The sequence below is a fragment of the Triticum urartu genome, chromosome 2A (genome assembly GCF_056163025.1).
Source record: "Triticum urartu cultivar PI428250 chromosome 2A, HENAU_Tu73, whole genome shotgun sequence".
Taxonomy (NCBI): Eukaryota; Viridiplantae; Streptophyta; class Magnoliopsida; order Poales; family Poaceae; genus Triticum; species Triticum urartu.
In genome coordinates this window covers 667,411,708-667,421,797 of record NC_141874.1, presented here as the reverse complement: position 1 = coordinate 667,421,797, position 10,090 = coordinate 667,411,708, and the positions used below count along the sequence as shown (strand labels likewise).

Sequence of the window (10,090 nt, the reverse complement as noted above, 5' to 3'; positions counted from 1 at the left end):
TGCCTTAAAAAACATATGCTCTTAAAAATGCAAAAGATAGACAAAGTGATCGCCAGAGGTCAAGAAGATCTAACCCATCTTTGCTCGCCATGTGGCGCGAGAGGCACAGTTGATATCCGGGGGCGTTTTTTTCTTGGTAAAGACGAAAATTCGTTGACTAAGCTTGACAGGCCTGCACATCGGCCCAAACAGCCTTCGATCGTCCCAGTGGCACACCACCGAAGCCCAAGAAAAGTATGGTCGCTACGCCCAGCTCCAACCATCGTTCACCCCCAATTCCACCTTCACCTCTCTCCACCGCCGGCGTCCGGCGACCGCCGCTTGCCGGCCTACCGGCGATGGACCGCGCATCCACTTGATGGATCCGTCGGCGGCAGGGCCTGCGCCACCACGGGCCGCCCCGGGCAGAGGGGCGGACCCAGCGGAGCGGCGCAGGCGGTGGTGCGGGATCACAGTCCGCGGGGCCCTCGTGATGCTCTTCCCCATCGCCGTGTCATTCCTCTTCTCCTTTATCTTCGGCATCGCTGGCCTCCTCCTCGGCGGGCTCTCCTCCAACGCGTCCGTCTCCATGCCCTCCACCTGCCGCATCCTCTCTACCGGTCGGCCACTGTACCTCCCCTTCCATCTCTTCCCTCCCGATTCACTCCCATGCTGTTCCCAGAGCTTAGGAATCTAACCGGGTGCTGAAGTTAGCATGCAAATTAGCTGCTTTGGTGTTTAGCGTGGAGAGCTTACTGCAAATTTTGTGATGTATATTCCATTTATGCACTTTACCATCTGCTCCACCAAGTCTAAGAGCTGCTTACGTATTCCCCACTTGATGTGTGCTGGATGCTGATTACACTGTGGCTCAGCTAGTGAGCTTAGGATGTGATTAGTTTTCCCTTTTGGTTTGGACCGAGCTGCGTTGATCTGTAGCCTGATGCGGTTGTTGGCGCATTGTAGGCCTGGACATTCGGTCATCTAAGGTTTGCGAGCTTGGACTGTTGAACTATAAAGCTAAGCATGTATTTTACCCCTCGAGTAATCGAAGATTCCGCTGCCATGATGACTATTACTGGGCTTCGGTTTTTGAGGTGAGAATTTATATTGTGATTCTACTTTGGTGTTTGTTTCTCTAGTGGAGCAGCTAAAAATGTTGTTCAAGCTGCTGGTTGGTTGTTTCACCTGCTTTATCTTCTTGTACCAGCACAGCGACATTTTATACATCATGTATTAACTACATTTTAGCTATTCTCACATTCAGCTCCTCTAGATTTGGGCTGTCTAATGTTTTTAACCGATAATGATATATACAGACCTTTGATTCTTTCTATGTGCTCTCAACTCCCAAATAAGGCAATAAATGATGAACAATTCTAGCTGTAGTTTCTAGTTTGTTGATAAAGGACCTGTAAAAAAAAGGACACGACATATTTACATTTCGAACATCAGCTTGCGGTCATGCACGTCTTTCAGTTTACTATTAGTATTCACGAGGATTACTGTATGTGTATTTAATTAATGGGTGGGGATATAGGTATCCAGAATTTAGGAGGGGAAAGGCCATGTGTGTGCAAAACAAAATTAAATAAGAAGATCATGATACTGAAACGCACAGCCTCTCATTTCTATTCCAAGTTAGTTTCACTTACTGAAGTAGCTTAACACCTTCCAAATTTATCATATCAAATAAAGAAGGTCATGAACATGTTCAATTCTCACATACCTCATAAGAAAATGACTTGTCAGCACTCAGCAGCAGACCATCGTTTTAGGTAGCTAATAAAGAAAGAAAACAGCAGGTGTTAACTCAACAAATCAAAGGATCACCTGATAGGACAGACAAGTACTTGTATTGACTGCAAAATACTGCTCAAAGCTAACTCAACATAGCAACAAATGTGGGTATCATAGGCTTACGTTAGTGCCTAAGAGACTCAGGAGGCTGATACTCTTTGTTGTAAGCCAGAACATCACAAAATGTACTTCTCAGCACGGTAGAAAAATTTACGGGCAGAACCTACCATAGGTAACAGAAGCAAATGAGCAAACACCTAGTTACTCAGATGAGCAATCAGCACCTTATTGAGCAAGCTGGGGTCCTTGAAGAGAAGACGGGATTACAGAAGAGCCTTACGAGTGCATTCATCTGATCTTGTGGATCTGCGATGGCATCACCATGTGTGCCGCAGCCTACGCCGGTCTCACCTTCGCTTCCATGTGCACGACGGTTGCGAACTCAACAGTACTGCCACCTCTCCTATCGCTCCCGTGCGGGACCCTTGTAGAGGGCATGCTGTCGGTGCCTGTAACGCTGATGGCTGGGACGGCGTGCCGTGCTAGGACAGCGTCTCCGTTGGCGGGTTCGCCGTTGCGTTCTCTGATTGGGGCGTTGGGGCGGCTCCTCCCACACCGGTGACCCGAACCACGACATCAGGGGGGGGGGGGGCACGAGGAAGCGACGGAGACAAGCAGCGGACGGCTCGTCGTGGCAGAGAATGTGGGCCGTGGGGGTGGGGCCGGGAGGCGATTTATGGGGCGTGCCTGCGTGGGATGTGTGGGTGCGTGGCTGACGGACTGGCGGTTGTTACCCCTTTCCCGGGGTTTTTTCCAGTTCTTTTCTTCTTTTTGTTTTTCGTGTGCTGGAAGGGGACGGAAGGAGGAGTAACTATTACGACGGCAAACTCCCCTTTAATAGTACAGATTTAGGTATTCTCACATTCAGATCCTCTAGATTTGGGCTGTTTAATGCTTTTACTGATAATGATATATACAGATCTTTGATGCTTTCTATGTGCTCTCAACTCCCAAATAAGGCAATAAATGATGAACAATTCTAGCTGTAGTTTCTAGTTTGTTCATGAAGTCCTGTAAATAAAGACACGACATATTTACGTTTCGAACATTAGCTTGTGGTCGTGCACTGCACACTGCACAGCCTGCCCGCAGTCTTTCAGTTTACTATTAGTATTCACGAGTATTACTATATGTGTTTAGTTAGTTTTTCTCACTTGTGTTGTGGATGGATACTCTAGGTTGAATACACAGAATATTTTTCTGGTCAAACATCTTATGCAATGGCAGAAGCTCCAAAAGAGGCTCTTCCTCACAATTGCCGGCCTGATTTTGGTGCTGTATGGTCAACAACAGCAAAGTTCAAGGTACACTACTATGGAACATCTACTCCCTCCGTTCCAAAATAGATGACTCAACTTTGTACTAACTTTAGTACAAAGTTAGTACAAAATTGGGTCATCTATTTTGGAACGGAGGGAGTAGTTCACATGAGAAAGAACATCTAGTTCACATGAGAGTATGAGACATACATAATGTTCTCTCCAGTGGTTTTTTGAATCTTCAGTTGTTTGCACGCCCTTTGCGTATATCATGTTTAGTTATCAAGAGGTCATCATTTTATTATCGTCTTTTCTTGTAGGTCAATGAATCATACAAGTGCAGGTACACACTGGGGAGTACCAAAGCTGACATTTATTCAGACAAGCTATTCAATTGCACTGCTGAGGATCCTTCAATAATTGAAATGCTGAAAAGGATTTTTGTACTGTGAGTATATATGCCCTCTAATTTTCTACCTGCTGCATGGGCATCGCCTTACCTTCTCATAATGTGATAACATATGTTAATCCACATATCCTTAACCAGAAGTCGATAGCCGAAAGTACTCGTTGCTCTTATTTGCACTGGTAATCTGACTAGCTCTAGTGCTTTATGCTTATCAATTGGCTTTGTTTCTTATACTTGGGTTGCATTGTTGCATCACCACTTAATTTCAAGCTGTAAACTCTAGGAACTTAAGAATCTGTGGTTGTTTAAAATGGTTACTTTTTCCCTTCAGTTCTTCAAATGGTCATTTATCCTTAATATTTCCATTTGCTTCTGTTTAACTTGAGATTGAAACATGACAGGTTTTCAAAGTTCTGCAAGTCAAAAGATTTCAGTTCGTGGTGGATGCTTGGATATGCGGCAGCAGGGGTCGTGGCGGGCGTGCTGAGCTCCATACTCATCACAATAGCAGTAAGAATCCTGCGAGGAGTGTTCCTTGCTGCCGCCAGGCGGGCTGTGAGCAACCATAGCATCAGGGTGTTTGCTTACCGTTTCAAGCGGGCGTGCCTTCTTGTTGCGTATATATCTTTCGTTGGCTGGATCACCTTGCAGTACAGCAAAATGGTTGGGCTGAAGGAGCTTGTGCTGGACTTCAAACTCTTGGAGAGGTTCTTGTAAAATGTAAACGGGTTTCGGCAATGTATGTCAAATAAGCCGATCCCCTTGTGTGATGTAACCTAGTGTAACTTATCCTGCCTTGCTTCGATATGCAGCCGCCCATGAACAGGTGGATGAATCATGGGTAGCTAGTAGCTACAGTGGGCATGGAGTAACTCCCATCTGTTGTAACCTGCAATGCAACATGTATCACAATCATCGTAATGACAGTTTGGGGGGCTTGGAAATGTGGTCTAACTTTCTGGCTCTGAATGCGAAATCACGGTTAGGGGCCTCTTCGATACGCTGGAATTTTTCTCTGAATCAAAGAGGATAGTTATGAACATTTTTTCAAACTGAATTTTTTGATGGGATCAGAGTATACCTGGCCAAACCTCGGGCTTTGGGCCGGGCCTAGCCAAGCCTGAGACAAAAAATCCAGGCCCGGGCCTGGCCCAGCCCTGGCATTGGGACTGTTTTTGGGCCCAAGCCCGGCCCAAACGCGTAAAAGCCCGCCGGGCCTTGGGCCCCTTCAGGAAAATAGCAAAAATGACAGACAAAATCTAGGCCGGGCCCGGCCTGGAAGCAGTGCCGGGCCGGGCCGGGTCAGGCTATTTCGGGCTGGGCCGTTCGGGCCGGGCTGCCGATGGCCAGGACTAGATCAGAGGTACATGCTAGACAAACTATGCCTAAAGCTTTTCAGTTAAGATAAGAAAAACTCTGCCTGATAATAAAGCTCTTTTACTCCGGAAGCCTTCTCTGAGCTTCTTGGAATTCAGAAATTTCCTCTGGAACAACAGTACTTCCAATGTACTCCCTCCGTCCCATAATTTAAGAGTGTTTTTGACACTGCACTAGTGTAAAAAACGCTCTTATATTATGGGACAGAGGGAGTAGCTCTTATGATGCTTTAATACTTGGAAAAAAATGGCAGTGCATAAAAACTGTATGTTGCCACTGCATGGTTGTTTCCTGGAAGAAGAAGAAAAAATGGAGCCGTATACGTTTCTAGAACCCTTTAGACATGGACAGCCATCTCCAGCAGGACATAAGCAAATGTATTTGATTTCCAAGTCTCCAACTGTTCCACTGAGCACTCAAGCTCAGCACCTACTTGGCCTCGTCTTCCATTTTGATGCGCCCGCCCACCATGTCAAACGCTCCCGTTCTCCTGCGCGTGCGTCGGTGCGTGCACGGGACCCATGGAATCTGTCGTCCCCATCATCCCGGCCGCGGCGAAGAATGGTCAAAGTCGCCTCCCCGGCTGACCCCCAAAGGCGAAGACCAGTGGTATTTCCCAACCAGGTGGCACGAGCACGGCCGTCCCGTGCGTGGCATCCACGCCACAAGCAGCACTGCAGGTCAAGTTCGCACGGCGGTTGTGTCCGGATCGCGCAGCGCAACCGATGGATGGCTCTCGAACTCCCCCGGAAGCCGGCGACGACGTTCCCCGTCACGAGCTCCTCGGCCACTCCGTTAGGAATCTTTTACTCCCTCCGTTTCAAATTACTTGTCTGTCAACCAGACAGAGACTTGCACGGCAAGCAGTTGATCCTGTTTAGATTATACTCTCTCCGTTTCATAATTTAAGACGTTTTTTGACACTACATTAGTGTAAAAAAACGTCTTACATTATGAGACAGAGAGGGAGTACTTTTTAGCAAAGATTCCATTTAGATTAGACAACTGCTGTGCTGCGCTGCCGCTCCGCCCAGGAAGCAGCGCGCGCCGGCCGAGCCCGCCGCACTATGCATTATTGTGTGGTGGGTACAACTGTGTCAAATTAAATATGCACACCTATTTAAACTAAGTAGTCTGTTTACATCAAAAATAAATAACTAAATTAAGTAGTACTCTGTTAGCAGCCCTTCATGCACGAAAATAGTATAGTATGTGTAACAACATATAAGAATATTTTTGTTTTGAACTGAACCACAAAAGAATTGGATCATCCATGACAGTTAGCTGTTGGGCGAGTGCGCACATGTCTTTTTTTCTCCTTCTCTATCCAGGGAGAATGCGCACATGTTGATGTTGTCTAGTGACATTCCGGGAAGCACCGTGCCGTGCCGTTCCCGACACGCGAGTTCCCCTATAAAACCATCTCCAGCAAAAACGTTTCTTGCCATCACTCAGTTTACCAGATCAACACCAACAGAAATCACTTCCCAGCAACCAAGACTTCCCATTCGATCCGATCACAAGAAAATATTATATCCTCAAGCTTTTCGACCGGCGTATTTTAGTAGTTCAACAGCCAACACCATGAGCTCTCGGATGGCCGGAGCCACGCTGCTGCGCCACCTGGGCCCCCGCCTCTTCGCCGCCGCCGAGCCGGCGTCCAGGCTCGCCGCGAGCGCGAGGGGCATCATGCCCGCCGCCGCGAGGGTCTTCCCCGCGCGGATGGCCAGCACCGAGGCCGCCGGCCCGCGTGCCAAGCAAGAAGAAGCCACTGAAAAGCCCCAGGGCGCAACAGCGCCGGAGCAGAACAAGAAGGCCGTGCCGAGCTACTGGGGTATCGAGCCGCGGAAGCTCGTCAAGGACGACGGCACGGAGTGGCCGTGGTTCTCCTTCAGGCCGTGGGACACGTACAGGCCGGACACGTCCATCGACGTGGCCAAGCACCACGAGCCCAGGGCGGTGGCGGACAAGGTGGCGTACCTCATCGTGCGGACGCTGCGCAAGGGCAGCGACCTCTTCTTCCAGCGCCGGCACGCCAGCCACGCGCTGCTGCTGGAGACGGTGGCGGCCGTGCCGCCCATGGTGGGCGGCGTGCTGCTGCACCTGCGCTCGCTCCGCCGCTTCGAGCACAGCGGCGGCTGGATCCGCGCGCTCATGGAGGAGGCCGAGAACGAGCGCATGCACCTCATGACCTTCATGGAGGTGACGCAGCCGCTGTGGTGGGAGCGCGCGCTCGTGCTCGCCACTCAGGGCGTCTTCTTCAACGCCTACTTCGTCGGCTACCTCGTCTCCCCCAAGTTCGCGCACCGCTTCGTTGGCTACCTCGAGGAGGAGGCCGTCCACTCCTACACCGAATACCTCAAGGACCTCGAGGCCGGCTTGATCGAGAACACGCCCGCGCCGGCCATCGCCATAGATTACTGGCGCCTCCCCGCCGACGCCAGGCTCAAGGACGTCGTCACCGCCGTGCGCGCCGACGAGGCGCATCACCGTGACGCCAACCACTACGCATCGGACATCCATTACCAGGGAATGACACTGAATCAGACGCCTGCGCCACTCGGCTACCACTGATCAGTTCAATGGACGACCATAGATCGATGCCTGCTCAGTCCACCACTGTCATCTACTACCACTGTCGCCGACGTTTGTCCCGTTAGTTTGAGAAGATGGATTGTTGCGCGCGCAGTATGTTTATGTCTATGAGTTTTGTGTCACTTTGTACCCAAAGATATGTTTTGTAAGCTGGTAATTCTTGTAAATATGATTTGATTACTTTTCTTGAAAAAAAAACATGTGACATTTGGGTACAGTGATACTATTACTTGTGAATAACATATTTTTAACGGATATTCAATATGCATGCTTTCCTAGGCAAAATGCCACCCACCAAAACATCTCATCGTTAAAGCTCTTAAATCATAAAATCTAAATGGATTTACATATTGACAGCTTGTTGATAAAACTAACGCCATATATGCTCTCTGATCTATTACTATTTGCACTGACCATGTTTAGATGAATGATCTCCAAGAGAGATGTGTGTATGTTAGTTGGGTTTAACCTTGACAGTAATCTATCTCACTGACAGAAAGAGAGAAAAATCTTCTATTATGTCATTTCCACTAATTAAGGATGAAACGATAGCTGCCTAGTTGTCTCGGTGATGAGTTGGAGGTAAGAGAATATATTGTCATTAAAAGATAGCTGCCTAGTTGCCTCGGTGATGAGTTAGAGGTAAAGAGAATATATTGTCAACATTACGTTACTCTCTGTTTAATGCAACACTCTATTTTTACTTAATACTCCTAGAGATGCATGCTGGATAGCATTCTCGAGCGGAGTGTTAGCTGTAGATGTAGTTGGATAACAGTCTAGAGATATAGGGACGTAATGACTATATGAAATCATGACATATATTATCAATCATAAAAATGCAATTAATCGATACACAACTGTAATTTGTTTCACCACATAGATGCTATGTTTTTTTCCAGAGATGCCACTAGTGAAGTTATGGATCCCGGTCCGTTATTCCTCATAATCATGAGCTCGATCACTTGTGTTGTTATTCTTACCGTTTTTATTTTTGTTTTATAGATCATGTGATACGCTTATCTTTGTAACTATCAAAGCTGCGGAGATTGATAACCTCATTAGACAAGTTGGGGCCAAGAAGTTCTTAATTCTATGCAAGTATTGATAATTAACTCGTAACTTGAGCACCCCAAGGATTGACAACATTGGTTCTTCACTGAGGAAAATTTGTTGCTTTCTACAAACCCCTACTCTTCGTGGTTCAACGATTTTCTATAAATATAATAGGAAGTGCTAAACCGAAGGCTTGACAAATCATGAGAACTGATTCGAAGTTGTGAAAGTATTTATCCACCACCCTTGCCATATCCTCATGATCAACATATATGGGTCCATCCATCTTGAGCTTGCCGACAAAATTCTTGCACTTCATGTTATTGGCATGTAGGTGAAAGAACCGTGTATTCGCGCCCCCTCCTTCGGAGACAGCAACCTGGATTAATGGTGCACCAAGGTCATCTTGAGTTGGCGCTGGACCTAACAATTTCTTGTTGAGCAATTTGTGTAGAGCCCTCTCATGCGCAGAAAGAGGCCCGGACTCCATAGCAACAAGCGCAAGATCACTCAGTGGCAATCCAAATCTAGATCTTGGTATTACCTATGAAATTTTCAATCTAGCTTTTCAATCGTCCGGCCGCAACCCTCTTTTTAGCAGGCACCCTCTTAAATAGATTTTTAATTTGCGTGTAGGATATCCATACGCCAGGTACCACATCCTTGAAGCATGGCACGTTTGGCCAATAGGACTCAAATTAGAAGCGGCTGGCAGAGTGGAGATCAACGACAAGATCCATTAGTAGCGGGTAGTGATCATAAGCATGGTTTTGGTTATCGATATGATATTTTCTTTACCTTAAGACGGAATTTGTGGATATGCTGGTTATCAAAAAATACTGCACAACTATCACTTGAAATATTTCAAACAAAAATTAAATAAAAAATTCTAGCTTATAAAAATAGGTATCGAAATCCCTTGATAAAGAATTATGAGGCTTACATGATGGTAGCCCCTCTAGGTTAAACATGTTTGCACATTATTGTGAACTTATGTCTGTAGTTAGTACTCCTTGTGATAACATCTTCTAGTATGGGGCGATGGAGTAGATAAAAATAGAAAAAAATATACATCTTGGGACTCAAACTTGCTAACGTGTCGATGTGGAGGGCACACTGTACTGAAGGAAATATGCCTTAGAGGCAATAATAAACTTCTTATTTTTATTTCCTTATATCATGATAAATGTTTATTATTCATGCTAGAATTATATTAACCGGAAACTTAGTACAAGTGTGAATACATAGACAAACAAAGTGTCCCTAGTATGCCTCTACTAGACTAGCTAGTTAATCAAAGATGGTTAAGTTTTCTGACCATAGACATGTGTTGTCATTTGATGAACGGGATCACATCATTAGAGAATGATGTGATGGACAAGACTCATCCGTTAGCTTAGCATAATGATTGTTTAGTTTTATTGCTATTGCTTTCATCATGACTTATACATGTTCCTTTGACTGAGATTATGCAACTCCCGAATACCGGAGGAACACCTTGTGTGCTATCAAACGTCACAACGTAACTGGGTGATTATAAAGATGCTCTAAAGGT

The 10,090-nt window shown here is 46.6% G+C and overlaps 2 protein-coding genes across 2 annotated transcripts; both read left to right on the top strand.

Moving 5' to 3' along the window:
- Positions 1-227: 227 nt before the first annotated feature.
- LOC125529482 (uncharacterized) lies at positions 228-4,451 on the top strand. Its single transcript, XM_087544816.1, has 5 exons — positions 228-599; positions 946-1,076; positions 3,018-3,143; positions 3,419-3,546; positions 3,909-4,451. The coding sequence occupies exons 1-5, from the start codon at positions 359-361 to the stop codon at positions 4,222-4,224; spliced, it is 942 nt and encodes a 313-aa protein (XP_087400942.1). The 5' UTR covers positions 228-358; the 3' UTR covers positions 4,225-4,451.
- Positions 4,452-6,321: 1,870 nt separating this feature from the next.
- Positions 6,322-7,694, top strand: LOC125529481 (ubiquinol oxidase 1b, mitochondrial). The gene has a single exon (XM_048693897.2). The coding sequence runs from the start codon at positions 6,469-6,471 to the stop codon at positions 7,456-7,458; it is 990 nt and encodes a 329-aa protein (XP_048549854.2). The 5' UTR covers positions 6,322-6,468; the 3' UTR covers positions 7,459-7,694.
- Positions 7,695-10,090: the final 2,396 nt, after the last annotated feature.